Genomic DNA, 27,617 nt, shown 5'->3' on the forward strand with positions numbered 1-27,617 from the left:
CTGCAATAATCTAGTGACTGCGTTACATAGTACGAACAACAATAATCACACAAGAGCCAATACACTCATTGTTCAAGCATACCACTCTCCTCCGATCCACCTGTTGAATAGGTCTAGGGAGCCCTCAGGCTGGTTGAATGGAACCATGTGGCCAGCCTGGTAGACACGGGCAAATGTGAAGTTGCCACTGCTCTTCACTACACCGTAGTTGTCAGAGCCCTTAGTGAGATCCTCCAACTTAGCAGCGTTGAATCCCTTCTTGCCGTGCCACTCAAGTGCCTCTGACCAGGCCTTGTTGCCGAGCCAGTTGCAGATGTAGTCGGCGTCACCAGCATAGATAAGAACTGGGATCTGCTTGATGATATCGGGAACGAGGCGGTGGAATGGCTTTGACCAATCGCCTTGGAACAAGAAGTTTCTGTTAATATCCGTATTGCAGCTCTCGTAGTCTTGCACTTCGGCACCGACTGCCTTGAGAACCTTGTCCTGGTTCAGGTACTTGCTGATCCAAGCAGTCTCGGTGTAGCAAAGGTTCTCTTGGTCCTTGCACTTCTCACGGATGTCGTAAACATTGTATCCGGTGCGCTGGAAGGGGCCAATCATAGCATTGTTACAGTAGATGGCGCTGGGAACACAGGACCATACGCTCTCGGAATCGTAGCAGCTCGAGATGAGAGACTGGCATCGCGGGAGAGCATTGTCCATCGACTGACATTCGCTCTCGTCGAGAACTGCGTCATAACCACCTTCACCACAGGCCATTGGGCGGTATTGGGCATATTGTGTTAAGGGGTCAGTTAAACCATTACCGATGGCAATGCTTTGCAAGTTAATGTTGCGGTTCTTGTGCGACAGAATCTCAGATGCGAAGACGGGGATGTAATGACCAGCGTAGGATTCTCCAGCAATGTGGAATGGCTGCTCGCTATACTCAGGGAAGTTGTGGAAGAAGAGAGTAAGTAAAGCATAGATGTCCTTGCTTGCGGCGACGGTGTTGTAGACGGGGTTGCTACTGTAGGAGTAGCCGGTGTTTACGGGTTGGTCGATGAAAATGACGGAGGCATTGCTGTTCCACGAGTACTCGTTGTACTTGAGCGAGCCGTCCTTGTTGATACTGGAGGGGCCCAACTCCATGAAGAGTCCCATCATGGAGGAACAGCCGGGGCCGCCGTTCAACCATAGTACTACAGGGTCGGTCTTAGGGTTATTTCGAGATTCAAAGAACCCTGGATATAACGATTAGCGACTATATGAGTCAGGGTACGATGATATGTATACTACTTACAATAGAATAGATGCTTGTCGTTGGCTTCGTCATCAAGGTACCCACTGTACTGTTTGACCTTATCTACGCCGAGTTCGGACGGGTCGACGTTCTTAGCTCGTAGGTTGTAGGCCTCGAGAGAACCGTCAACTTTTCGGTGTTTGACACCGTCTGTCTCGACCCACATGCTTTGTACATCAGCGCCCTTGATAACATGGTCCCATTCGCTATCTGGGCGGCGTCGATGAGCTTTAGGGTAAGAGATAAGGTTGGCGGCCTTTTCGTAGAATCCAGGAACTAGGAGGCTCATTTCATCCCATAGGCCTTTAGCAACATCTGGCATCTCACCAAAAGCTTCGCTAAGGTGATCCAGAGGTTTCCTGACGGCATCGCTGATGCCACCAAGAACCTTCTGTTGGTCTTGTGCGAAGGCAGCCGTGCTGGCGCCCAGCAAAAGGGCCGAGCTAGCTACTCTCATGATGGGTAGCAAGAGAGGATGAATAACGTTACTACCAGAGTTTGATGATGATGATTATGATGGTTGATGATAGTAATGATGAATGGATTAGAGAAGAAAAGGAATAGATAAAAGAGTTAATAATGGATGGAAGATGGGAACGATGATACAAATACTAGAGTCAGAGTTGAGACCGGGGGAGCTCTAAGATATGGATGGACGATGAAACGGGGGTGAGAACGGGAACCCGACTGGTCAGTGATCAGCTACGCTAGGTTATATTTATGTGGTGACCAGCCAACCATTAACCTTCCTGTACCTTAATTAAGTTTCCCCTTATTGCTTACATACCGCTTTTCTCACTTATTGAATGCGGGAAGTTGCCCCACAAATGATAGTAGGTAACATGCTCGCCCTGTCTTAATGCCGGATTCGATTACGACAACTGAGCGGGCTGGCAGGCTGGTTATCAAACTGCGTGTCGCGTGATAGATGGAGGGACCTTTACCGATAAGCGTCATCGGTCATTCTTCTCCTGTGTACCGAGTCCCTATCGATATTGGTTCTCCGCTAAACCGTATGGAGTAGGTATATGTATATTTTCCTTATCATTATGATTCAACATGACCTCTATAAAATTAAATTGAATATTGGGAGTGTAACTGTCGCGTCTGGGAACAGAATCTACCTAATCACCTATTCGATTCGTCAAACCCAATAAATAAATCAATATACCATCTAAGTATGATGCATGTACTTGTATTCACCCAGTCAACTAAGCTGTTCCTGCGTCGCTCCCTTGCCTACATAAGGGACCCGCTATGCGCTGGCCTAAAAACCATGTCTCCTTCAAGTCGGTAAAGCACGAACGCACGGGTAATTGCACGTGCTTCTCCACGCAAAATCTCGATTTAACGAATACTACGCTTATACAAATCTTTCAACTACTCGACATCTGAATATCATTTGCGACGTCAGACTTTGTTCATCTAGCAAAATAACATCAGCATTTTCTGATAACGAAGAGACAACATGTCGCGCATAAACCAACCTGGTATGTAGAGTAATAGTATATTTAAATTTCCTATTATTCACCCTCCAAAGCTATCTCTTTTTAGTTGTTATAATATCTTAGACAAATACTAACATATCACAGTATGTAATTAGACCCCTCTTCCCCTCCATGTCGTCCCCACGTTCTCGGAGGCGCTCGAAATATATTTATACCTTAAGTTAGGTAGGCAAAGAAATACTAATAGACCCGGACGGAACAGTCAAATCAAATAAAGCTTACGAACGTATCGCTCGTCCGCCTAAAAAAGGGAAAGAAGCGCTTCGAAATCGCCTGCTACAAGAACAAAGTATTAGAATGGCGATCCGGCATCGAGACCGACCTCGACGAGGTCCTACAAATCCCCAACGTCTTCCTTAACGTATCGAAGGGACAAACAGCCCCAGCCGCAGATCTTACCAAAGCCTTCGGAAAGGACAAACCTCTAAACGATATCATACTCGAGATTTTAAATAAAGGCGAGCAGCAAGTAGGAGAGAAAGAGCGCTCGGCGCAGCTGGACAGAGTGCATAATGAAGTCATTAGTATAGTCGCAAGCAAACTAGTCGACCCGCGCACGAAGAGAGTCTATACAACCGGTATGATCGAGAAGGCGCTCGATATGTTAAGCTCTCAGGCGCATCAGCAAGGCGACAAGAAAACTCCGGAAGTAGGTAGCGGCGCGGGAACACCGGCCACAGGCGACGATGGGGAAGCGAAGCCAAGGACGAAAGAGCATAACTGGACGGGTGTGGTAACGACGAAGAGCGCAAAGAGCCAGGCCCTTGAGGCCATGAAGGCTCTAATCGCGCACCAGCCAATCCCAGTTACAAGAGCACGGATGCGGCTCAGAATCACTTGCTCGACGAACGTTTTGAAGCAGGCAGTGAAAGCACCCAAGACTGCTGATGCGGAAGGAGAGCAAAAGGCCCCCGGGACTGTGAAGGACAAGATCTTGAGTTACGTTGAACAAGTCGAGACACAAGACGTCATGGGATCGGAGTGGGAGGTTGTCGGGTTTGTGGAGCCGGGCGCTTTCAAGGGTCTATCCGATTTCGTGGGGAATGAAACCAAGGGCCAAGGGCGAGTGGAGGTCTTAGATATGGCAGTCACTCATGAGGATTAGAGTCTTTAGTTCTAGCGCTCATGAATAATGAAGTTGACGAACTTGCGAGATGTCTTGATAGCATGGCATAGGAATAGGCTTGGTAATGGTATAGAAAAAAAATACGATACTCAGGAGGCTTTGATACCATGACAACTTATTCTCGGACATATTACACGTAATAGTTTCACACATTGAAGAATTATAGAGTGTTGGTCACAATGATGTCTCCTTATTCTCTAGAGTACACCTATGACTTGCCGAAACCGATGAGCAAAGTCCCCAATTCGCAAAGTAATTCATAGAAACGTTTTGATGCAGTAATTTCAGTCCAGCCTTCACGCCTGTCCATCCGCAATGAATGACCTGAACCAATGAAACCATGCTGCCACCGCTAAGACCCTTAACCACCCTTCTTCTTGGAGACACCGACAGTCCGGCCGCGACGACCGGTAGTCTTGGTGTGCTGACCGCGGACACGGAGGCCCCAGTAGTGTCGGAGACCACGGTGAGCGCGGATCTTCTTTAGGCGCTCGAGATCTTCACGGAGCTTAGAGTCGACACCGTTCGCCAGGATCTGCGAGCTCTTGCCATCGGTGATATCGCGCTGTCGGTTAAGGAACCAGGCGGGGATCTTGTACTGGGTAGGGTTTTGGAGGATGGTGACAATTCGCTCAAGCTCTTCGGAGGTGAGTTCACCGGCACTGTAATGGGATTCCATTAGTCTCCGATTCGTATTATAGTATCTGGCTCATTCGTTATTCATACCGCTTGTTCAGGTCGACATCGGCCTTCTTGCAGACTAAGTTGGAGTATCGTCGACCAACACCCTTGATTCGGGTCATGGCGTACATAACCTTCTCCTTGCCATCGACGTTCGTGTTGAGGAGACGCAAGATCTATTGAGGTTAAAGTTAGCTAAGACAGGGTCTTGTCATCGCGAAGTTGTGCAAAGGTTGAATTGAGCATTCGCGTAGTTGTCAATCCCAAGTAGAATGACGGGCAGGGCGAGGCGCGTAAATTAAATAGGATTCACTTACGAACTGGAAGTTCGTCTTCTCGCCTGAGACGAGCGACATGATGGGCAAGTGTGTTGTTGGGTTGTTGCCTTGATGTCGTTCAGATGTGTATCTTGAGTTTGATAGAAGAAGGAATCGAAGGTTTGGTTTTTCTGGTAGGCTCGCTTAATTAGGGTACAGGCGAAAAAAAGGATGGGCGGGGCTAGGTGAATTCGATTTGTGGTATTTGGTACCCACCTTTATCGGATTTTTCCAGGGCCGAGTCCTAATATACACAGACCACGTCGATAGAAAGGAATCCACTATGGGCCTTAGCCTTCAAACCATAAAAAAGATTTTACCACGAGACTTTTCTTTCTTGAAATCATTCTACAGAATCGTGACATTCTTCTGATACTCAACTATTTCTGCAATGCGTGTTGATGCTATGCTCTAGGTTGCCGTATATATACGAAACTCGAGATCACTGCTATAGAGCAGACATATATTTACATATTCTTCATTTAGGGTAGGAGACCCGAGGTTCACGACATGTATTCGCACAATCTCGACACCATTTAAGTATCAACTCTAACTTGGACATATACCGTTATGCTCGCACTAAGCAGTGTCGATATTTCCAAACCACCAGAAATAGCTACTTCGAGATTTCTTTAAGACAAGTCAAGATTTGACTTGATATCGAGTTTTTCCCCCTTTTTTTTTAACTGTATAACTATGGCCAATGATGAACAATCTTACACAGTCTATGAGGATATCTCCAATGAGTTATATTTTACACTGAAAATTCTGAGGCCTTATAACTTTTACCACCGAGTATACATATTACCGCATTTGTGTATCATGTACAGAACAATCAAAGATATCCCTCTTTAGCAAATATGCTGATCGATGCCTCCGACCTTTCTTCCTATTGTCTGTTTATCCCTCAACGCCAACCAGTGAACAAATCCCTCTAGGTATCATTACATTCGTCTTATCGTAGCCCATTAAACTGTTTCGCCTATTACCATTAGATGCCTAGTTCCTCTCTGTTGGATATGTCTGTTGCTCCTCTCGCGGGTCCTCCCGAGGCGACTCCTGGATTAAGACACTGTTGAATCGAGGACGTGTCTCTATTGGATCAGAGTCTGGAGGTACGTGGCTGTGGTCGACACTGGTGTTCCGCGAAGCACTTGGACTGATACCGCTCGTACTACTTCGACCACCATGGCTCGACCTTCTCTTCCCAAAGTTCCATTCGAAGGTGTTCAGTATCTTCTGGTGTTCTAAATTCTGCTGAGTGAATGGCTTATTCAGATGAGCAAACTCGTCGCGCTCTTCCGACTTCTTAGGCTTGTGGGATCTGAAGCCTCCGGTCAGGGTTCGTAGTATGCGAGATTGTGATTTTGAGAGATCTTGAGTTTCGTTGTCGGTTGGTGTTGTTGTGCCGTTTGAGCGATTGCCGCCAGAACTAGCAGAAGAAGGCTTCCTACTGTTGGGAAAAGTCCATCTTCCTAGTGCCATAATGATATAAAGACGACGTTGGTTGTTGAGGACTTGATATATGTATATCTGAGGTTTGTGGCGCGTCCGTATTATGACTACCTACTTGAGATTTGATAGCACGGTAGTTTTGAGACGTCTATCGCCTCAAAGGGCAAAAAAAAAAAACAAAAATCAAAAGACAAGTTCATCGACGGAAAGCGAGAGATCTAATAATCAACGAAACTGAGCGGTTTAATATTTCTCGACCTTATTAATGATCAGTTACCTTAGGTAGGTAGCTTTACATAGATGGCGCAACAGTGGTTACACTCACCACCCATCACATTACAATGGGGCTATAGGTATACCGTATGCATCTTTAGTCGATATCGCGGGGTCGCCGGGGTCTAAGATCTCCCAGGCGTGCGCGACCCCATGCTATCGAGACGTCATCCTACAGACAAAGAAAGCCGCCGAGACTACCATACACACCAGCAAATCTGCTAAACAAGTCCTAGGGCCTTTATAGGTCTATCCTCCCTGTATTGGTGTCTACAAATACAGTGTGATGGGTTGGTCTGGAATACCTCGTGAGCCTTAATATCGTCGCATCGATTTCCTTATTAGTTATAAGAGAAGCTAATACGTTCGATCTTTTATTATCTCCAGAATACCCCAAGGATCAGTACGTAATTCCACAACACTCGGTGTTTACAACTATCCAATAGGACTTTCATTCGTTGGTGGCAACATCGACCTCAACTAATGGACCCGACCTTTCTTTGGTCTAAGACATCCCGTCGATTCCTTAGTAGTAATACTTGGAGCTTAGCGTTACGTTATACCTATATGGGTACTTTAATGTCTGCTATATTCGAAAGAGAATTGGTATCTGTACCTATCCTTTGAACTTTAGTCCCTCGAGGCTCGGGAACTTTAGGATCGGTTCTGTGTTTTTGCGAATCACTTCTCAATAGGATTATGCCTCATCTCACAGTACTTACATCGATATGTACACAGGTTCTTGAATACCTCATGGTAGATTTAATATACACCTCTTACAACTTCTCCTTAGTGGAACGGAGATTGGCGAGATTACCATTGTCGTCAACCTCCATAACACAGCAGATGAATGTATCCTTAAGCGCTCCAAGACGATACTTGTGATTGACATCTTGATACTCCTTACTCCCTGCCATGGAACCAAAATGTTGAACGGATGGATAGTGTACGAAAGCAATTTCTTCCCATCCATCTCCATGCGCTTGACCACCTACCACCCTCCCAACAATCTTAACCCGTCCGCCGTGTTTAAAGCCGACCTTGGCCGAGAAATCAGCACCGTATTGCTTATATTGATCCTTCTTCCCGGAATTGAAAGCAAGTAAGTTTAGCATCGAGACCGGATGCTCTTTCAATGGCATCGGTAGCGCTGCAATCCACTCTTCTAACTCGGGGCTCATTTCGAGGTTTTGCGATGTCCTGGATGGTTCAATGGTGTGTTTTTCAGGCGGTTTGACGGAGCCGGGCGGCGGGTGAAGTAGTTCCTCATTCATCGCTTCATAATTTGATATAGCTTTAGATGAGACACCACTCGATGCGCTCCAAGTTGCATCGATCTCTAACTGTGCTTCATGAGGAATAGAATCGGCCTCTCCCAGAATTAGCAGAAGGTCCCAGTGGATATTTCGGCCCAAGAGATGGCCTATTGAAATCTGTGTGGGCAGGATCATCCACCGAATGACTCGGGCCTGTACGACGGGCTTAATGCCGCTTCGACGGAGCTTGGCGAGAAATGAGCCGATCGAAACTCCGTCCTTGAGCGAGATGAGTTGTAAGTTACAAAGAACCATTTTCCCGGACAACTAGTTACTATTCCTCGATATTTCCATACAGCCGTTATTAGTAGTTGTCACAGATAAAATAAGTAAACGGGATATGATGGTAGCTCCCCTGGATTCTATATTTATGTCGATGTTCGTACATGGCTACCTAAATGTACATTTGACCGAGGTTGGCTGGAAATGGTAAATAGCTCTTCTACCCCTCTAGCACTTCCCAGGGTTCTCCAATCATCTCATCCAATTTGTCTCCATTAAAATGGAATACTAGATACCCCTTTGGGGACTTGTAGTGTTGAACAATAACATGCCAGACAGTATTGAAAACAGTGTAAAGGTTTGAAATCTTTATGTTATCCCTTTCTACCTAAAGAAAGGTACGAAAATTTGAGTGTCTCTAGTAAGAGGGCTCGTGCAAAATGCAGTCCTCTTTGGACCTATTCCTATTCACCCCCAAGCTACCGCCTACTCAACCAATAGTCTCCAGACTACAGAGTAATATGCATCAATGCCTTCCACACATGGGTATCTAAATACAAATACATGCCAAATTTCTTTCGATCTTATTCGTTTTAGCCTATGCAATTGGCGCAACGACATTAATCTCCTGTTTCTGCTTCACGATCGAAACATCACCGTTCACGACAGTGATCTGCTCAAACGACGTGAACAGTTGGGAGCCTAAGTTGGCAAAAGCATTGCCGTTAGACTGGTAGAAACCGCAGTCCTGGAGGAAGGTATCCGTGCTCTCAACGAATAGATCCTTTTGATTCGGCAAGATGATGGCAGCTGGATCAACGAAGACGAGATCGATAGCCGGCGCTTTAGCACCGATAGGGAGGATCATGCTCTGATTCGGCTTTCCGTACGGGGCGGCCGGATCGGCGCCTACGAGAGCAGGCACCGCCGTTGGTTTGGTGACGGCGCTGGCTGCTTGGACCCCTGCGAGGCCGACGGTCTTCGATGCGCCGATAGTCATGGTTTGCGCATCTGAGACCATGACCATGATTTGACTTTCAGGCTTGCCGTTATCAACAAGCGCCTGGTTTACCATGTACCTCTTTTGGCTACCCTTCTCAGCTCGGGCATCGACTAAGGTCGATACTGTGACAATCACAATGTTCTACCCACTTGTTAGCAATGAGGTTAATCGAACTTGGTACTGTATAGTTGACTTACCACTTGCGAGAAGCGAGCCTTAAAATGATTGACTCGGATATTATTCTTGATATCTTCCAGTTGAGTTATTAAGGCAACCTCGGCCTGGACAAGCTGGGCAAATTGCTGCTCGGCTAGCTTTTGTAAAGCGTCTAACTCTGCCTTATTGTCTTCAACGATGATGATGTTCGTCTCCTGTACTATCTGCTCGATAGTAAGAGGGGATCGTCGTGGCTTCCACTTCAATCCCCTCCTGGACGCCATCGCATGCGACTCATCAGCTGGTGCTGAACATACTGTTAGTCGAAAGGGATTTCTAAACAGGGGTGGGCTATCTAACCTGACGCAACGAGCGACGAAAGACCCAAGAGGGTCGCACAAGCACGTCCAAAGTACATGATGTAGATTCGGCTTTCCAGAAGCAAGAATGAATGAATAAGAAAAGCCTTTCAAAGGACTGTGATGAATTGGTATTATGTGCAAAGAATGGAATCAAGAAGACAACCTCTAGGGCGTCGCGAAGAAAAGAATGGAAGGGGAAGTAAAGTGAATGATCTACCAGGACACGATCATATGAGTGTTCCTAAGGCGATCATGTTCTATGCGAAGGGGATCATTCTCTATATATACCTTCTACCCAGACGGCGATCTAACAGCATCTACACCGGACGATGATTCTCATGATTCCCTTATCCCTTCGGATGGTCGACTATCCGGTCAATCTTCAAAGCGCCAGGGACGTTAACTAGTCCCATGTCACTAACACAGCAATCTGCAACGTGATTCGTCCGACTCTAGGTGAGGCTCTTACTCTAAGGCGATACCCGGGCTGTCAATCGAGACTTGGCTCTAGGAGCTTATCCGGAATAAGAATCAGGGACTTAGCGCCGGTGCAATACCTACATGTCTACCTCCTTAAGGTAACCATCTAAGGATAATATGTGCAGTTGTCACCACGGAATCTGGCACAACCCTTTAAAAGTGTAGCAGATTATCGAAAGAGATGACAGGTATCGAAGTATTTAACGATTATAATATGCCAAGAGCCAATCAGGGTGCGGTATAATCCCCGATGTACGTGGATGATCCTAGCGCGGCACATGGGGGGCCTATGTTTTCGAGACCTAGACGAAACGTCACTCGTCTTAAGAGGAGCTTATCAGGAGTTCCCGCAGCAACCCAACACGGCAAACGGCACCTTCTACTATTTAATAAAATCTTGGTATATAGAATTAGGGTTTAGAGAATAATACCTAATATCTCATGTTGACTTATGGACTCTACGAAGTAGTTCCCTAAACAAGTTGGAAATGTGGAGTCGCAGATCTAAGAACGTTTTTACACAAGCTGCGATACCATGATGTGCATCAATATTCCGAACATTATCAACACGTCTCGTAGATCCGTATCCATGTATAGGATCATTAAATTATATTTTTATTGTTATTTACAGTAAGTAATATACTGTGTTAGACGCCTCCACAGTATTTACGCCATGTCTAGAAGAGCTGACGGAATAGATAAATTTTAGAATGAGGCTTTCTTCGGGCTCTGCTATAGCCCTGTCAAATTATTGTAGCCATGATCGACTTTACCCACATATACATATACATATACATATACATACCTTATACCCCCGTTTTACGTATACCCAAATCGTTCAGACGGTCTTAGTGAACGAAGCGGAAATCAAGCCTCTGCATCCCCTCGTCTTTCGTCGTCAATATGTAATTCTCCTGCTCCTCCTGCGTCATCGAATTCCACCTCGCATCGCGCAATTTATTGCGCCAAATGTAAAACGCCTTCACGACGTAGAATATCACGATATTGAAGACCGTAATTCCCAGCAAAACCCGGTTACCACGCCGGTACAAGGGCTGGTCGTCATCGCGGTAGATGTTGCTCGCGATAATGTTGCCGCTCTGGACAAACATGTTATAGAGCGCTGCTGAGACTGCGCGTGTTCGCACTGCGTTACTGTTTTTTGCGTTCCAGCCGACGAGGATGGCGTGGCAATAGGGGTAGCTGAGAAGCCCCGTCAGCATGGCGTATCGGACCCATGGAGAGGCGTTCTCCGGTAGGAGGACTAGCGCGAGGATCCATGGGAAGATCCAGATGTTGGAACTGGACGAGATGATGGACCGCTCGTTGAAGTGTCGCGAGACCCACGTTACGATAAGAAGATTGACAGCAAATAGGAACTGCGATGGGATCGCGAGGAGGTTGGCCTCAAAAACTGAGAACCCAATCTGTCGCAAGATATATGACAGGTAGTTGGACGGTGGTGCGGGCGGGATGTATGTTGTGAGGCCAATGATGTACAGCGGCCACATTTCCCAGTCCTTGACAGCCTTGAATAGTAGACTGGGCCCGACGGCTTGCCTATTGTTCATGTCTCCCTTACTCGGGTCATCGCGAAGGAGTCGGTTGACCAATATATGCTCTTCATGATCGCTGAACCACCCATTCTTACCCCGGAACCAATGTCGTGTTTGAGTAGGTCCTGGTGGCATTAGACCCCACGAAAAGATTCCAATGAGCAGCGTTATTAACCCCTCGATGAGGAACAACCACTGCCAACCGCTCCACCCATTAATCCCACGCATCTGAAGAATACCGGCGGCCAGTAACGAACCGACGATATTCACCGTGCTAAGGGCGGTCCAAAACCAAGCCAGGCGAAGGGGGAGCTCTCTACTTTTATAGAAGTATGTGAGCCAGAGAACTATGTCGGGAATAAACCCGCCCATCAACAAGCCTAAAAGAGCTTTGATAGCGTAGAAGCCGGCCCTGTTCTTGAGGAACGCCTGCGACAGCGCAACGATGGACCAGCCCACCATAATCGTAGGGATCCAGACATCAGCGCCGAGCTTCTTGCTAATTAGTCCACTAGGCAATTCCGCAGCCAAGAAACACGCAAGAAAGATAGTTTGTCCGTAGTTGTAGTCGTTCGTGTTCATGCCTACAAGCTCAATTAATCTCACTAATCTTTAAGACAGTTTTGATTTCTGTGTACAATCATCTTATACATGAGAAGTATGCATGCGTAACAGAAGACGACTTACCAATTTCAGCCAGCATGTTATCCGAAATAGCTCTGTTAATATTCCTCCTGTGCATATCCAGCGCGCAGAACATCAGCCAAGCCCAAACCATGATCCTGCCATCGATCTTCCTCACCAACCGGCGCTCCTCCTCCGCCGTCCACTTGTACTCCGGGTCGAACCGATGCCGGTTCTCATAGCTGGCCTTCTCGTACTTGGCGCGCCAGTATTCGGCTACCGACGGGTCTGAAAATACATGATCGTCTGTTGAACCATACTCATCTCCTTCTGATGTTATTTCCTTTGACGCCCGGCCGGGGTCTGCCGTGTCCTGAGTCTTAATCTCTTTGGTTTCCGGGCCCGGGTCGGAATCGGAGACCTCAACTTTTTCTCTTGGTTCGCCTGCCATAGCTCCTATGTACAGTAATCTGCAATTAAGTACATAGAGTGAGCATGGAGTAAAAGCAGCGAGATAAAAGGACTGATGACCGGTCTATGCTAATATGTTCGTAATTAAACCAGCCCTGTAATCTGTACCTACATAAATTAATATTGCCATTTTCTTCGGTCCAGCAAAGTGATTTATATGGCCGAGTGTTCGACTACCGAAAAGTCACCCCGATGTAGTACCTCTGCGATCACGTCATGTAGACGGACGAAGACTGGCTGCTTCGGTCTTATCTATTGCACCATACTAGGGGTAAATTGTGTGAACCTCCATTGCAATTAAATAACTTCAGATTTTCCTTAGAATCCTTGCAACCAAGCCCAGTAGCTTGGAAGACTTTTCTATAATCGCTGCTATTTACAAATTAGTAATGATAGCCGTGCTGCTTCGCATTCCGCTCCGGAATCATAGACCGGCTCCGGTTAGATCATGGCGATGAGCCGGGTCCTTCATGTTAGACCGGTTTAACCAAACTAATTCTCAATTGGCATAGAATTGGCATAGCATACAGTATACTTAATTAATTTTATTATTCTTGGTCTGGAATAATATCATGACAATATTTCAAAAAATTTACTAGTAATACTTAGTATTCGTAAATCTGAAATTACTAAGGTAATAACCCACTATCTACTGCTCAAGGCACTAAAATACGCTAGAAATACGTGGGAGGCGCCGTGACATGTTCCCTGCTAAATAATGCATTAACGCCCTCGTGGGCGTTGATATCTGACCTTCGGGAATTCCAATGGCAAAGCTAATTGCGCCACTTGTACATGCGTGCCTTTTTCTGCACCCTTTGCAGTTTTAACCTTGCCACCAATCTCGCGGAAATACTGTCCGAATTGCTTCTCGTCTAGGCCCAAGTCGTATCTAATAGAGCTTGTATCGAAGCTATAGTTCGACAGTATCGCCGCGAGAGCACAACAATAAGTGTACACCAAATCGACATGGAACTTCCTCATCTCTGCGTTAGATGAGAACTTTCGCCTAATGTTCTCGATAACGGGTTCTGGAGCAGGCTTCATTATCTCCCTGAGCTTGTCTTTCGGCGGGATTCGTTTTGTGCCCCTATCCTTTCCTGGTTTAGTATTCCTGACGAATTTGATAAGGAATTCTAGATATCGAAGAGCTCGAAGTCTATGCACTGGGTTTGGTCCTTCTCCAACGGCCTGAAATCGGTTGGCAATGAACTTGGTCGGTATTGCGGAGTTTTCTCCGTTCTTAAGTTGTTCTTGCCAGTCTCTAATTGGAATGGCATTTAAAATTTCACCTCCGATCAATTCTTCGATAGTATACACATCCTGTATCTCCTGGGCATCAAAATTTCCTGGTGGTACTGGCTTCGCTGCGTCGGCTACTGCTTGAAGATCTTCTTTAGATGCCATTCCCACGGTGACGTCGTTGATAGAATCCATTAGCGCCATGGAGGATGAGCTGAGCTTTTGAGGGTTTCCGCCTGCATCGGCGACAGCTTTTTCTGGAGCAATGGCATTCTCGGTGATTGCAGCAAGCGCCTTCTTTGCTTTCTTAGTTCCAAACGCTTCGCCAAGGTTGTTGCGTAGTTCCATCATCGTCTATGTAATAGTTAGATACCTTTCTCACCAAAACACTAAGATGGAGCTTATATACCTTGGAGGATTTTCTTTCTTCTGCATCTTCCTCTGGAGGTTTCTGTGCTCGAACTGCACCTCTGACAGCCATCTTCTTGGCTTCCACGACTGACAGTTGGCCCGTCTTCGGATCAAAAACTCCGATATAATGCTTAAGATGCGACTCCCGACCACCAGGCCCATCTTCCTTTGCTGTATAATCCAACTTGCTGTGTGAGGATGAATGTAGGAGGAGGCTGGGTGTGTGCGCATCTGTCTTCTTACTGCGCCTGGAACCTGTAGGCTGCGGGGATGTATATGTCTGAAATTTAATTGAATCGGGAACACAGAGACCAGGAGAAGTTGCTATAGCAAGAGGTTAATTATTGTCAAAAAATAAAAATAAGAAATATTAGGGAATGCCGTACCTATTATTGGAGGATAGCTTTTGGCTGTCTGGATGGAGGAGACTTTAACAATATTTGACTGTATAGGTTGTGAAGGAGCTTGGATAGCTACCTTTTTCTTTGGTCGTGAACCGGCATCTTCGCTACGCTTTCTCTTCTTTTCCTTATGCTCTGCCATGGTTAGGCTGCACCAAATTGACTGGATATGATTAACCGCAATCTTCAGACGATGCGCTTTTGTTAGAGCAAATTCGAAAAACTGACTGCAGGGATTGAGTTTGCATAGAAAAAAAAGAATGGACCAGAATACTGCCGATAGATAAGAGATTAGGCAGGCGGTGAACAGACCCCATGGTACGGAGTACATATCATAGCCTCATATTGCCGCAAACGGTTTCAAAAAGGCTGCATAGGTACCCAGGTACCTAGGTAGCCTTTGGGAATTATATGAGATTTTCTTAATGAATATTTAGTCTATATTAATTCTTGACTTTTGTGTTGCTACCTAAAACGTATCAGAGAAGTTTATTAAAAACTTTGTTTAGGTAAGAACTGACAATGTAATGGAAGGAGGGGTATCGGAGGAAACACGACGTCATCATCATCAAAATCTACGTAAAGCTTACGAGACTACCTGGCATATTCATTAACGGGGCATTGGGTAATCAGTTAGTTATAGAGATCGACATTTGCAAATCTATTGACTAGCACATGGATCCTATTTCTTGTGCAATGATCATGAACATCTCTTAGCAATTATGCTTTTTGTTCCGCGATACGTAAACACAACTGTTGGTCCACTCGATGGTGTTTGACCAGCTATCCTCCGGTCCAATTCGTTGTCATCATTCAGCCAAGCATACACAACTACAGCCATTCCCATAGTTCTTCCTTCCTGTCATGTAGACATCGCTTTGAGTTGAGGAATAGTCAAGATAGTCGAGTGTCATGTGCTGAGTTGCGAATGTGTTGATTGTGCATCGTGATTGTCATGACGCGATCCGGTCTGGTGGAGAGGCGCTGAGATCGAGTAGGGTTGATATGTTTACTTGCTGTTACAGAGAGATCAATCAGTATTAAAGTCGTTAATAGCTTAGCTATGAAGAAAGTGTGCGATAACGTACCTGCGAGCTCTCATCTTTCTTCTCTTACGCTTGAGGCGGCGAACTCTCTTCTTTCTCCACTTGGCTCTCATCGTGGCGACTACGACTATTTGTTGTTATTAGTACTTGTCATTCTTTCCAGAAGCTGTGGTGGTGAAAGATTATGATGGTGAGGGGTGGTGGGAGTGGATTTGTGGCGACCGCGGGGAACTTGTGCAAATCGACCGCAAGATCAGGATAATCGAAGCGCTCAGGCAATGCGATGGCAGAGGAATTCCTCAATACCTTTCGCAATTGCCTTGCAATAGAGAACGCTGGGGCAGCTGAGGGATTGAATTGTACTTACAGGTTGCTGTCGATGAGTTGCTTTGTTGATGAAGCTTGGGAGAAGGAAAGGAAATTTCGAGAGTGGGATGAATTGAAGTACGGTTGGAAATTATGTTAGGGTTTGTGACCGGCTTTTCTTCGGGTGCAAATAAAATGGGACACCTGAATTTTTGTTTGTGGTTGCTTAAGTGGTCCGTGCATATATGACGCTAAATTTCAAGCACACAGACGTCACTTACAGGAAGATGCTTCCCCCATCGCCTACACACTAGGGATATTACTCATTTTAGTAGTTTAATCTAGCTGGCGACTGCCTCGAACTCGAATGGCTCTACTGTATAACATAGAATGAGCCTGCCAGGAATATGCTTCAGGCTCGGCTAGTACCTTCCTCCTATTTTGAGGATCAACATAATAGAGTTTCTCAATATTAGGAGGTAGTAGCGAATCAATTTGAGAGGAAATAGTATCTTCAACTCTTACTGTAATTTACCTAACATGTATACCTGCCTAGGTAGATGCTATATAACACTTTAAACATGTTTAAAAGAAAATGAATAGAAGTCAATTGTCGTTACAACCGTAATTATCCATTGATTTTATTTTTTTCATACATCAACTTGTTCAGACCAATTAACGTCCAGTATGATTCATCCAATCGCACAAATATCCTGCTGGATTGTTGAGGACTCTTCGGAAGAATATAAACCTCCAGGTATGCCTTCGGCGTTCCAGATGATATATTTCCCATGTATTGATCTTTTGATCCAATAACTTACGGGTATTTTCACTTTTAGAAGGCTTCTATGTGAACAAGCTGCAAGGCGGAAAAGGCGGAAAACCTAGTCGTCACAACACGGAACTCTTCCTAGACCTCCCCCTACTCCCGGGGCGAGCCATAAATGTTGGACGGGATCATCATGTGAAGTAAGCCGAGCTTCTGACGGTATTTTTTCATACTTCGTACTAAAGACTTGAAAGTGATATTTCTATAAACCATCCTAATGTTTCAAGGAAACATTTCGTTATCTATTCAGTCATATACGACCTTGATGATGTTCAAAAGCAACCCTATCTAGTATATGTACGAGACTGCCAGTCTCTTGAAGGTACATATGTCAACGAAACCTGCATTGGTAATAAAGAGAAAGGTACCGCCCACGGATTTTATATTAGTCGAAATGTTGTAGTTACTGTTAAGCCTTACTGGAAATTTCGCATCTCGCTTTTATATCATACCGAGTTGAAATACCCTTTGAACTCAATTCAACTCAAGGAGTCAACTGTAAGTTTAGCCAAACTGTTGACGGCGTTGAAGCAGATTTCTCATGGGCTACAGCTTTTTCGCGATCGATATATCATTACCGAACGAATTCTAGGCCGTGGGGCCTTCGCGAAAATTCATTTGGCTGTCGACGCGAGAACCGGGAAACAGCTTGCTTGCAAAATCCACGATCTCGATCGTCTTCGTCGACTAGCACCCTCTCATGATTTAATCCGACGTATTAGGGATGAGACTGATATACTCGGAAAGCTGAAGCATGTACGTGCTTTTGGTTTTATATATCTGCCTATAGGTGGTTTTAGCATACTCACAAAGATCTAAGCCTAACCTTCCTATATTCGAATATGCATTCCACTCAGCACACACTTTCTACACCTTTATTGAGCTTGCAACAGGCGGTGACCTCTTTTCCATGCGCCTAACACGAGGAACTTTCGAGGAGCAAGATTGTAAATTCGTCATTCGGCAAGTCGTAAATGCCATTTGTTATCTTGTGCGTATTATCAGCAGATTTCTTCTCCCCCTTTATACGTTTCTTAAATTACAGCTTTCTAGGTATCTAGAAGGTACTTACAATTGTTAGCATGAGTACCGGTAGTTTCTGCGTTTGATATGCGCTTGAGTTCCCTACATACATCAACCAATAGGGGGTTTGCTGACAATAGTTAACATAGCATAAGGGAGGCATTGCACATCGCGACCTAAAGCCCGAAAACATATTCTTTGCTACAGGACCGGATCCTACAGGCCGCGTTATTGTTGGTGACCTCGGATTCGCAAAATCTACTGCATCAGGCCGTATGGCTAGTCGAGTAGGTACTGACCAGTATATGGCACCGTAAGTCAACTCGGCCTACTCTCAGGAGTACCTGCTGACCGTCTATCAGCGAAGTTGAATATGGTGGGACACATGGTCTAGCTGTGGACATCTGGTCCCTTGGTATGATTGTGGTGTTCCTTCTAGCGCCAGATGAGAACGCTGTTCCGAGTAGCGCCATGAAAATAAACCAAGCGGCAATTACCGGATGGCTCGACAGCGTATTCGAAGACCCATCTCAACAGAGGATAAGTAATAGCTGTCAACAATTTATTAGATCTTGTCTTATGTTTGAACCTGAGTGTAGGTTGGAAGCATCCAAAGCGAAACATCATTCTTGGTTTCAGCAGCAACCAGACAAGCAACAATTCAAATTTCGCATGAAGGAAAATATCGAGACATGGAAGCCAGCTCATACTATTGCTCCACCTGTACAAGAGCTTCCGGAAATGGAGCAAATCTACGGCACAGTTCACAAAGGAGAGCAAGTTAGGACATCTTGCCTTTCAACCTCATCAACTAATTTAGGGAAGAGGACCTCCATAGACACAATTCTAGATGGAAGTGATCTCCAAGAATCACCTCACTTCACATTTTCAAGACCAGTAAGGCCTAAGCGATTGAAGATGACTGGATTAGGGGCTGAAATACCTCGGACTACGCCCTCGATAATCAGCAATATCTACGTGGTATCGAGCGAACAGACCCAAGCTAAATCATCGTAAAGGCCTAACTCAGTCATCTAGTACAACAAACCATGGTTATTGGAGTGCTATTGTAATTCATTGTATTCTGAAACAAGGAGGCTTCAAATATACTTTCTAAACATGACAGTGAACTATGGATTTGTACGAGCTTGATCTCCGGCTGTTATAGAAAGTTTATGAATTACAATGCAATTAATTGTAAACAATGCACTTATAATCTAACTAAAATTCCTCCTTTATGTTTCATAATAGCTTTATTACTATTAATCTTTGTCACTATTAGAGAGTACAAATTCAAGGAGTTTCTCTCGTTAATGAACCCAGGGTTTCTTTTCTTCATCGCATCTTCTTTGCAATAATTTAACACAATGTCACCAATCCAGCAGACAGGCAATACAACTGACGTGAAGCAAACAGTAGCTAACGGAGCTTCTTCTAGCAAACCTCGCGAGTTAAAGAATATGTCTGCTGGCAAAAAGTCAGTGAAAACCGGAGATTCGGAGTCTGAGGGAAAGGTCTACATCAGAGACGGCCTCACTGGAAGGCTATTAGCAGATGATGGCGAGTCTTGTCTGAGATGCATAGACAAGGGACTTAAGTGCACCCTCATCTTCCTAGGTTTTGAGAATGAAGCTAAATGCGCTGCTTGCAGAAGATCTAAGTCTCAATATTGTATTCGACAGCGTCGGCCTCAGGATTGTTATATGTTCTATGGACATCCTTGGAACAGCCCAAACTATTTCGCCGTTGGACAAGGTCCCAACTCGAGAGAAATGGAAGAAATCCTTAAAGAGCACTTCGTTGGCAAGATAATAGACTCTCCAGGTGGGTATTCATATATATACATCTATGGTCAGAGACGGAATAGTATAACTCTTCCTGCTTTCAACGGTAGTGACCTGCCGGCGGCTATCCGACCGAAGGATTTTGAATCCAAGACCTGGGAGGACGTGTTACCGATCCCGATGAACAAGAGCGCTCTCTGTCGGTTAAAAGATAAAGAGGAGAAGGGCAAAGCAGCGGAAGAGAGAGCGGAGAAAATGAGAAATGCGATGGTAGCTTTAAATACCCCTGTGACAGCGCTTGGCACTCCTGGATTCGGTACACCGGCTCGCAAAGGCAATTTTCAACAACGTTCTCGGTACTATCCGATTAGAGGTATGCATTTGAGGGAATACATTGCTAATATGGAAGAGGTACCGGGTGCTCAAATAACTGAAATCGAACAAAAAAATCGTAGAAGAAGCGTAGGGCCATAAAGACTAAGTACCTACCTACCTTAGGTACCTATCTAGCTTATAGAAAAGTAGTTTCCATAGTATCCTAGCACTGAGTAAGAAACAATTTAATGAATCATATTAACCACAGACGGAATTCTTGATATATGAATTTACAATTATAAAGTGAAACTCATAAACTTCACATCTTAGTCGCATATGTTATGCGATAGTCTTACTAACTTCTACTTTCTAGTATAGAGGTCAATCCTATGACCCTAATAGGGGTACGAAACTGTATGCTATCGAGCCCCCAGGCAGCAGCGGAGAAGACTGACAGGACCATTCAGTTAATTCACCTATTACATACTAGCATAATAAACCCATAGACATATTCACTTAAATTTTTACCAAGTCTACATTGTGACTTATTTATTCAGCCGTTTCGCCCGGTCCAGATCGTTCCAGAAATCGCACTGGGCAATCCTAACAGAATCTTCCTCTACGGTGGTGTAAGCACCGGGGTTAATAAGAAGTTGTTTCGGCCGAGCCGCCCCGCAAGTCTCCGATACCTGGTACTGTGGCCACTCCGGGGTTCCCTCTAACCGGGCACTATTTGGGTTGCCCGTAGCTACAAAACTAGCTAGGTAGGCGTGGTATATATGGGCGGTTTGCGGAAAGGCCACTCCTGACGAATCGTAGGCGTAAGCTGTATCGGAGGTATGTGGTATTCCGCGCCATGCTTGGTACTCTAACGGATGGTTTGGCGTGTTGAAGTGGAGTCGCCACGTGGGGACGCCGGCTGTCGATGTGCGGAAGGCCGTTTCACGACTGGGACATATATAAGCCATATCTGACCAAGCAGCCGAGAGTCGATTATACTGGGTGCTGTTGGGCGAGTTCGCCCAAGGGGAATCAGGATGCCGTGTTGGGTCTGGGTAGAGCTCATTCAACAAGGCGATATCGGTGTAATTTAGATAGGGGCTCATAGCATATATGAATGATAGGAAATCATCGTTGGTGTGATGGATTGCCGGAGTATAAAACTTCCCTTCGTCGGTGACATAGGAGGTAATAGCGGGGAGATGGTGGAAGGTTCCCTCGGCGCCGGACTGTGATCCCGGTCTTTCTAATAGAGGCCCCCCTAAGGTCGGTTGGAAAGGCCAGCTCAGAGTTTGCTCTGCCTCCCCATACATCTCTGCGCTAATGTGCTGAATATCATGTATCGATGCTTGCCGAAGGCAATCTAAGGCTTGTGCATTACCCCCCTCAGTCTTTTCGGTTGGACAGCCGAGATATCGCATATACCGTTTGAAGTCCTGCTTGTATTGGGGAAAATTCGAATCCGGAAATGCGCGTGCTGTTACTGAGCCGGACTGAAAGATAGCTCGTGCAAATAGTGGTTTACCTTCATCCTCCTCATAATTGTGAAAGTAATGGATACCAGTAGAGTGTCCGCCGGCCGATCGGCCTCCTATAGTAATCTGCTTCGGGTCTGCTCCGAATGACTCTAGGTGGTCCTGGAGAAACTTAAGCATGAAATGTTGATCACGTAGCCCAAGATTGAGAAGGCCCTCCTCTTCGAAAAGCCTACTAGGAAGGAATCCTAGCGAGTTGAGCCGGTAGTTGAATGTAACAACTGCAATAGGTAGCTTAGATGAGGAGACGAACGATGCACCATCCATACTTCTACCTGAACCAAGAACAAAGCTACCTCCATGAATCCAGACTAACGTAGGGAGTTTCTCCGTTATCGGTACGCCTGAGGTTCGATAGACGTTGAAGTTCAGACATGCCTCATCTTGGACCTGACCTGCTGTATAAATAGTGTCTTGTACGCAGACATTCCCATAACTTTCTGCTGGCCTGATTTCATGAAATTCCGACGGGCGATGCTCTACTGGCCGAAAGCGCCGTTGACCGACCGGCTGAAGCGCATAGTCAATGCCAAGCCATGCGTCCACAGAAGCTGGAAGGGGACTCCCGGATAGTTCCTCATTTATCTTCACTCCAGAGAACAAGCCATAACCGCTTAGATTAACTGTAGGTGTTGACGAAACTGGGTCATGGTTAGATAACGGATTCTGAGCCAGGAGGCCGAGCTGTGCGACGGCCGAGAAATGCATGAAGTTGGGCTGAGTGATCTTGCGTATAACATACTATGGAAATCAGGGGTAACACAAGCGCACGAACAAAACACATGAGTCTTCGCTCGTGGGTTTGCTTAAAAACAAGACGAAAAGAAACGAAACTGTCGAAAGGCCGGTTTCGCCATCGATCTGCCCCCGCTTGAGATAAGAAAGCGTTTCCCAACTCGGAAAGAAATACTACTCGTTTCGATATCACTGATCCCCGCAATTGCGTCTCTAGCAGAATTCATGGGTTCATGGCTCCCGGTATAATTGTTAATGCACGGTACATGAGTTTGATTTAAATACCTGGATTACTTCGGTTAATATGTTTATAATAGATTGCAGAATAAAGACTAAGAGTAAACTATGGTCTGAATTGTAATATATCTGAGGGTAATTGGCTTTTCGGAATATATAAATTTTAGATAAATATGGGTGCTGATAATTTAACCTAGCTTCTGCGGATTAGGAAAGGAGGCTTGCGGTCTTGTCCTTCGCTCAAGCCGACGATCCCCCTGAAGCTAAGATAACTTGACCAGTAACCCATTCCGAATCGTCACCAGCTAACCACGAAACCACCTTTCCAATATCACCAGGCACAGCGCATCTACCCATCGGGCACGCGCTCGACATAGCCTGCTCCACTCTCTCGGCAGACCATGTCTTATCGGCTCCCGGGATGTAGTGCGTAGCCATCTCGGCAAACATATCTGACTTGACGCCCCCCGGCGCAATGGCGTTTACCGTGATACCATCTGCCCCGAAATCCGTGGCCAAGGAGCGTACAATGCCTTCGACGGCAGACTTTGACCCAGCGTATAGAGCGTGGTCCTTGATGCCTAGGATTCGGGCGGCAATGCTTGACGTGAGGATGATGCGACGCGCGTACGGCGACGCCGTCTTCTTCATATAGCGGTATCCCGCAACGGCGACGAATAATTGCGAGCGCGTGTTGATGTGGAAGACATGGTCGAAGCGCTCCGGGGTGATGTCAACCGCGGGCTCGAACGACTCCACGCCGCTATTGCTAACGACGATGTCTACGCGGCCCCACTTCTCGACAGTCTTAGCGAAGATCTTGTCAATCTCAGCTAGGCTGGTGACATCTCCCTGGACGGCAATGGCCTCCGAACCTAATGCTTGGATCTCTTTAACAACTTCCTCGGCGGCTGATGATGACTTGGCGTAGTTTATTGTCACTTTGGCGCCGCGGCGAGCTAGTTCGAGGGCGATGCCTCGGCCGATGCCTCTGCTTGAGCCTGTGACGATGGCGACGCGGTCGGCTAGAGTAGGTAGTGGTGCTTGAGAAGCCATGGTTTCGTAAATTAGATATGAAATAGGGTAGTAGAACGGTAATGGAGGAGAGTAAGATGCTATGCTCAGTTACACGCAAACTTAGATGCAACCCATCATCCATTTGTGTGAATTCTTTTCACCATCGGCTCGAGGTCCTCCAACATTAGAAGCGGCACTTCCATAGTGCCGATGCGCCCGAGACGATTCCGACGATGTTTCATGCTTACGAATTGATCTACACTGGAGTTGAAGAGCTCACTCGGGTACCGGGTACCGGAGATCCGGAACCCCATCGGAATGTGTTTGTGTAACCGGAACGGGGCCGCTGGGCCCACTTATACCGCTACGCCGAATATCCATAGTTCATGCAGCGCATTATAGAATAGCCTCACATCACTTCCCACTGCGTAGCAACGTGCGTAATTTGAGTTGCTGATTGCAAGCCATTATTTCTAGGTAATTCATAACAGTATTACCCCGCACAATAGGAAAAAGCAAGAGGCGTACATAAGAGCTGAACGGGACGTATCCGGGCCCGTGACCACATCTAAATTAAGAATGACTTATCGATAATATTCTCTGCAATGCAATGGGATCTACAGGAGACTAACAGCCTGACAAGCGTTTTGATTGCTTTTTAACTCAATGTAACTATTTACTTGTGCTATGTACGTAAACTTGACCTTCGCACCCTTTATAAGGTTGGCGATGTCCTGACTACTGCCCACTTCAACTTGCCACTACCATGAAGCAATTGGTCGCAATTAGCTATCAGCGATGGTCCTCGGCCTACATCACTTAAACTCGAGGCTCTTGAATGCCAAGTCGAGTTTATGCAGACCCAAGTTGCTGATATAAAGAGACAGGCTATTAAGAGAGGTTGTTGAGAACGAACATAGTAAAAAAAACAAGCAATAGTGTTTCCGGTACGCATGCTAGGATCTTCGGAGTGAATCGGTTTCTTTTATTCGTTTAGTTTTAACCGGTAGTGATAGTGGACTGTGACAATCTAACTCGCTCCGTAGAGGCCTAAGTAGCCCCTTTTATTGACACGAAATAGGTACGTTTATTCTGACGACTTCACACAAGTATATTCGGTTGAATACTGATAGGTGTCTTATATGATAAGCTTCTCAAGTCGTCTTGAGCCACTGCAATCCATCATCAAATGCCTGTTGAAACATTTTGGCCGTCAATTCATTCCCCAAGTCCGGCCTGGTCGCAAACCCGTGCTGCGTCCCTCCGTAGACGAGGAACTTCCACGTCGCCCCGCATCCGGGGAGGTGGTTCAACATCGTCTGGATCAGGTCTGGTGTGAATACGTCTGTTTCTGCACAACCTACTAGGACAGGCTTCTTGAGACCCTTGAGGTCCGAAGGCTCAAGGAATGACTATAAAATCAGTCAGACGTGATGTCAAATAGAATAGATATTCGCATGTTTATGGGAAGTTTTTCGGGGCACAGGGGTTATGGCGGTAATATTGTAGAATAGCAAGATCTCGAGGGTTATCTGTTGTTACATAACTCACCGGATGAAAGATAAATATAGAACTGACGTTCTCATGGTCAAGCTGCGCCAGCTTGAAGGCATGCTTGCCACCAAAGCAGTGACCAAGTATATGGATCCTTGCTTTAGGTTCTTGGCCCCCTTCTGCTACGGTGGTACAAAACTCGGGAAAGAATTCGGCTACAAGTGAGGATATGTGTTCTGGGGTGTGCCGCTTTAGCCAACTTGGCATATCAATCTTGCGAATAGTCTCCTTTTGCTGTTTATACCCGAGAACGAATACATTAGCGTACGTCCAATCGCTTGCTACGAATGAGTTTTAGCGGGCTTACTTCTAATGTGAGATTATCGTATGCGTCAAGGTCCGTCCCTGGTGTGTATAGCATGAAGGTATCAGGTAACGCGTCGCCTTCAAAGTAGTCCACAATCACTGTCTCATAACCTAGGATATGTTAATACTGCTCGGATCTGGTAATTATATACACTCGGTGTCAAGATATACCGTGTTGGGCATATTTATCCGCAAGTCTCTGATTGTGTTTGGCTAGGCCAAATCCATCTGGTAGGTAAAGGATGATATCGCGATGGGAGTTTTGGTCCTTGTTCTGAGGCGTTGATCTGTATATAGGCAATCCAGCAAGAGTTGAGAAAGACCCTTTCGGCTCATAAGCGGCTGTAATAACTGTCGCGTAAGTAGCTACCTCATAGTGGACTGGATTTCGCTTAAGAAGACTTACGATCACTAGCTGTTCCTTTGAAACAGTAACATGTAGACATATTGCTTCACTAATGTATGCAGGTGAAACTGTGTAGCGCTTGAGATCTTGTTTGTATCGACATCAAGAAGCAATGGATGAGCTACATAATTAAGCTTAAGTAGAAACGACTGGATTGGGGTACCGGAACCCCACGGCACGGTATTAACAACCTCCATCATGCATACTGGCTAATCATGATTCTTTCTCAAACACAAGCTTGTTCCTCAAAGAACCAATACCACTAATATCAACCTCAACAACGTCACCGTCCTTCAGCCAAGGCTGCCCCGGCCACTTAGCAGCTATCCCAGCTGGAGTTCCAGTCATGATTATCGTTCCCTGCCTTAGCGTCGTTCCTCTGCTCGCATGTGCAATGATTTTCTCAATATTGAAGAGCATATCACTTGTGCTTCCATTTTGCCGAACTTCACCGTTAACTGTTGTCTTGATCTTGAGCGGAGCATTGGAGGTTATTAAAGAACCATTGAGAATCGTAGGTCCAATTGGAGCGAAGTAGTCAAATGACTTGGCGTAGGTGAATTGCCCTCCTGAGTAGGGAGGTCGCTGCCATTTGCGCGAGGAGAGATCATTTCCCGCCGTGACTCCTAGGACGTAGTCGAGGGCTTTGTCCTCGGGAATGTTTTTACCAGTCTTTGAGATGACTATACATAACTCTCCCTAAAATAATACGTTCTTTAGTCAGTATACGACCAATCCCAAGTCGACGAGCACAGACCTCATAATCCATCAACTCTGCTTCAGGGGGGACTGGGACATCTGAATATGGACCTGTCAAAGCATCTATGGTGGCAAGCCACGACATCAGCAACGTCCGAATCTAGTGATAATACAATTATTAACTACTACTTACCCGATGGCTTCGTAAAGATAACGGGATTTGGTGGGATTGCCAGCTATAGCAAGTGTATTAGACTTGACTCTGAACGACATGGTAAACACCACAAACATTGGCTTCTTTCGCATGATCCGCATAATTCAGTCCTATGCAGACAAACAACGGCGTAGAGGGAACTGGAGATAGCAACTTTGAGGTAGTAATATTATTAGCTAATAAAACACTGGGCAACACATGGGCAACGTCGTGCTGCTCACCTTGTGGACTACAGCAGTCTTATCCGTTCGTCGTAAACTAAAAAGGTCACCTTCCAGGAGCTGTACAACTGAGCCAACGATACTATCCAGCGAGCTATTTATGACATCGCCATAATGTTTAACGGACGACTCATCTAGGAATCGGATCAAATTAGTGAACGTTGGTGAAGACATGATTGCTTGGCATTGGCCTTGGATATACGCTATACCCAGTCTTGAGGTTATGCTTATATGCGAATGGCCAAGGCATAGATATACTAACTTCGGTACTTATAAAGGGGGAATGCAATCCTAATGATAGGTAGGCATGCATTTACTTTACGACTCCGATGAGGCCAAGCTCGGCTCTCCACTTCCGAGGAAATAGCCGGACTCCAGAACATCCTGCATAGAGGTAGGTACCTATTTAACTTGCATCATAATAACAATACCCGAGACAACAATTATCACTACTTGGACTATTTGTCATCGTCGCTATTCGGTGTTATAGCTGAGACTTAA

General features: G+C 45.8%; 12 protein-coding genes across 13 annotated transcripts; 2 read left to right on the forward strand and 10 right to left on the reverse strand.

Moving 5' to 3' along the window:
• Nucleotides 1-72: 72 nt before the first annotated feature.
• GL218_01205 (Carboxypeptidase Y like protein A) lies at nucleotides 73-1,742 on the reverse strand (the record flags this gene model as incomplete). The annotated part of the gene is made up of 2 exons (XM_033577662.1): nucleotides 73-1,226; nucleotides 1,286-1,742. The coding sequence occupies 2 exons, from the start codon at nucleotides 1,740-1,742 to the stop codon at nucleotides 73-75; spliced, it is 1,611 nt and encodes a 536-aa protein (XP_033438269.1).
• A 194-nt stretch (nucleotides 1,743-1,936) lies between these two features.
• On the forward strand, nucleotides 1,937-3,898 carry GL218_01206 (Ribosome maturation protein sdo1; the record flags this gene model as incomplete). The annotated part of the gene is made up of 2 exons (XM_033577663.1): nucleotides 1,937-1,954; nucleotides 2,996-3,898. The coding sequence occupies 2 exons, from the start codon at nucleotides 1,937-1,939 to the stop codon at nucleotides 3,896-3,898; spliced, it is 921 nt and encodes a 306-aa protein (XP_033438272.1).
• A 382-nt stretch (nucleotides 3,899-4,280) lies between these two features.
• GL218_01207 (40S ribosomal protein S18) lies at nucleotides 4,281-4,956 on the reverse strand (the record flags this gene model as incomplete). Its single annotated transcript, XM_033577664.1, has 3 exons — nucleotides 4,281-4,581; nucleotides 4,646-4,776; nucleotides 4,918-4,956. 3 exons carry the CDS (start codon nucleotides 4,954-4,956, stop codon nucleotides 4,281-4,283), a joined length of 471 nt encoding a protein of 156 aa, XP_033438271.1.
• A 960-nt stretch (nucleotides 4,957-5,916) lies between these two features.
• On the reverse strand, nucleotides 5,917-6,402 carry GL218_01208 (uncharacterized protein; the record flags this gene model as incomplete). Its single annotated transcript, XM_033577665.1, has 1 exon — nucleotides 5,917-6,402. One exon carries the CDS (start codon nucleotides 6,400-6,402, stop codon nucleotides 5,917-5,919), a length of 486 nt encoding a protein of 161 aa, XP_033438264.1.
• A 1,019-nt stretch (nucleotides 6,403-7,421) lies between these two features.
• GL218_01209 (uncharacterized protein) lies at nucleotides 7,422-8,216 on the reverse strand (the record flags this gene model as incomplete). The annotated part of the gene is made up of 1 exon (XM_033577666.1): nucleotides 7,422-8,216. One exon carries the CDS (start codon nucleotides 8,214-8,216, stop codon nucleotides 7,422-7,424), a length of 795 nt encoding a protein of 264 aa, XP_033438263.1.
• A 565-nt stretch (nucleotides 8,217-8,781) lies between these two features.
• GL218_01210 (uncharacterized protein) lies at nucleotides 8,782-9,760 on the reverse strand (the record flags this gene model as incomplete). Its single annotated transcript, XM_033577667.1, has 3 exons — nucleotides 8,782-9,327; nucleotides 9,384-9,649; nucleotides 9,703-9,760. The coding sequence occupies 3 exons, from the start codon at nucleotides 9,758-9,760 to the stop codon at nucleotides 8,782-8,784; spliced, it is 870 nt and encodes a 289-aa protein (XP_033439269.1).
• Nucleotides 9,761-11,032: 1,272 nt separating this feature from the next.
• On the reverse strand, nucleotides 11,033-12,815 carry GL218_01211 (uncharacterized protein; the record flags this gene model as incomplete). The annotated part of the gene is made up of 2 exons (XM_033577668.1): nucleotides 11,033-12,324; nucleotides 12,428-12,815. The coding sequence occupies 2 exons, from the start codon at nucleotides 12,813-12,815 to the stop codon at nucleotides 11,033-11,035; spliced, it is 1,680 nt and encodes a 559-aa protein (XP_033439270.1).
• Nucleotides 12,816-13,558: 743 nt separating this feature from the next.
• On the reverse strand, nucleotides 13,559-15,031 carry GL218_01212 (DNA-directed RNA polymerase I subunit rpa49; the record flags this gene model as incomplete). Its single annotated transcript, XM_033577669.1, has 3 exons — nucleotides 13,559-14,431; nucleotides 14,487-14,812; nucleotides 14,875-15,031. The coding sequence occupies 3 exons, from the start codon at nucleotides 15,029-15,031 to the stop codon at nucleotides 13,559-13,561; spliced, it is 1,356 nt and encodes a 451-aa protein (XP_033439267.1).
• Nucleotides 15,032-16,928: 1,897 nt separating this feature from the next.
• GL218_01213 (Meiosis-specific serine/threonine-protein kinase mek1) lies at nucleotides 16,929-18,769 on the forward strand (the record flags this gene model as incomplete). Its single annotated transcript, XM_033577670.1, has 7 exons — nucleotides 16,929-16,998; nucleotides 17,321-17,568; nucleotides 17,623-17,826; nucleotides 17,891-18,061; nucleotides 18,249-18,406; nucleotides 18,456-18,637; nucleotides 18,693-18,769. The coding sequence occupies 7 exons, from the start codon at nucleotides 16,929-16,931 to the stop codon at nucleotides 18,767-18,769; spliced, it is 1,110 nt and encodes a 369-aa protein (XP_033439268.1).
• Nucleotides 18,770-20,737: 1,968 nt separating this feature from the next.
• Nucleotides 20,738-22,435, reverse strand: GL218_01214 (Acetylcholinesterase; the record flags this gene model as incomplete). The annotated part of the gene is made up of 1 exon (XM_033577671.1): nucleotides 20,738-22,435. One exon carries the CDS (start codon nucleotides 22,433-22,435, stop codon nucleotides 20,738-20,740), a length of 1,698 nt encoding a protein of 565 aa, XP_033439274.1.
• Nucleotides 22,436-22,939: 504 nt separating this feature from the next.
• Nucleotides 22,940-23,755, reverse strand: GL218_01215 (Versicolorin reductase 1; the record flags this gene model as incomplete). The annotated part of the gene is made up of 1 exon (XM_033577672.1): nucleotides 22,940-23,755. The coding sequence occupies one exon, from the start codon at nucleotides 23,753-23,755 to the stop codon at nucleotides 22,940-22,942; it is 816 nt and encodes a 271-aa protein (XP_033439275.1).
• Nucleotides 23,756-26,195: 2,440 nt separating this feature from the next.
• Nucleotides 26,196-27,290, reverse strand: GL218_01216 (Fumarylacetoacetate hydrolase domain-containing protein 2; the record flags this gene model as incomplete). 2 transcript variants are annotated; one of them, XM_033577674.1, is made up of 5 exons in its annotated part: nucleotides 26,196-26,681; nucleotides 26,740-26,804; nucleotides 26,875-26,917; nucleotides 26,971-27,116; nucleotides 27,167-27,290. In XM_033577674.1, the coding sequence occupies 5 exons, from the start codon at nucleotides 27,288-27,290 to the stop codon at nucleotides 26,196-26,198; spliced, it is 864 nt and encodes a 287-aa protein (XP_033439272.1). The 2 variants fall into 2 exon arrangements, with proteins under 2 accessions (XP_033439272.1, XP_033439271.1); XM_033577673.1 differs by having other exon boundaries at nucleotides 26,971-27,048; nucleotides 27,117-27,290.
• Between the last annotated feature and the right edge of the window lie 327 nt (nucleotides 27,291-27,617).

Source organism: Daldinia childiae, assembly GCF_008694065.1.
Source record: "Daldinia childiae strain JS-1345 chromosome Unknown Scaffold2, whole genome shotgun sequence".
Lineage (NCBI taxonomy): Eukaryota > Fungi > Ascomycota > Sordariomycetes > Xylariales > Hypoxylaceae > Daldinia > Daldinia childiae.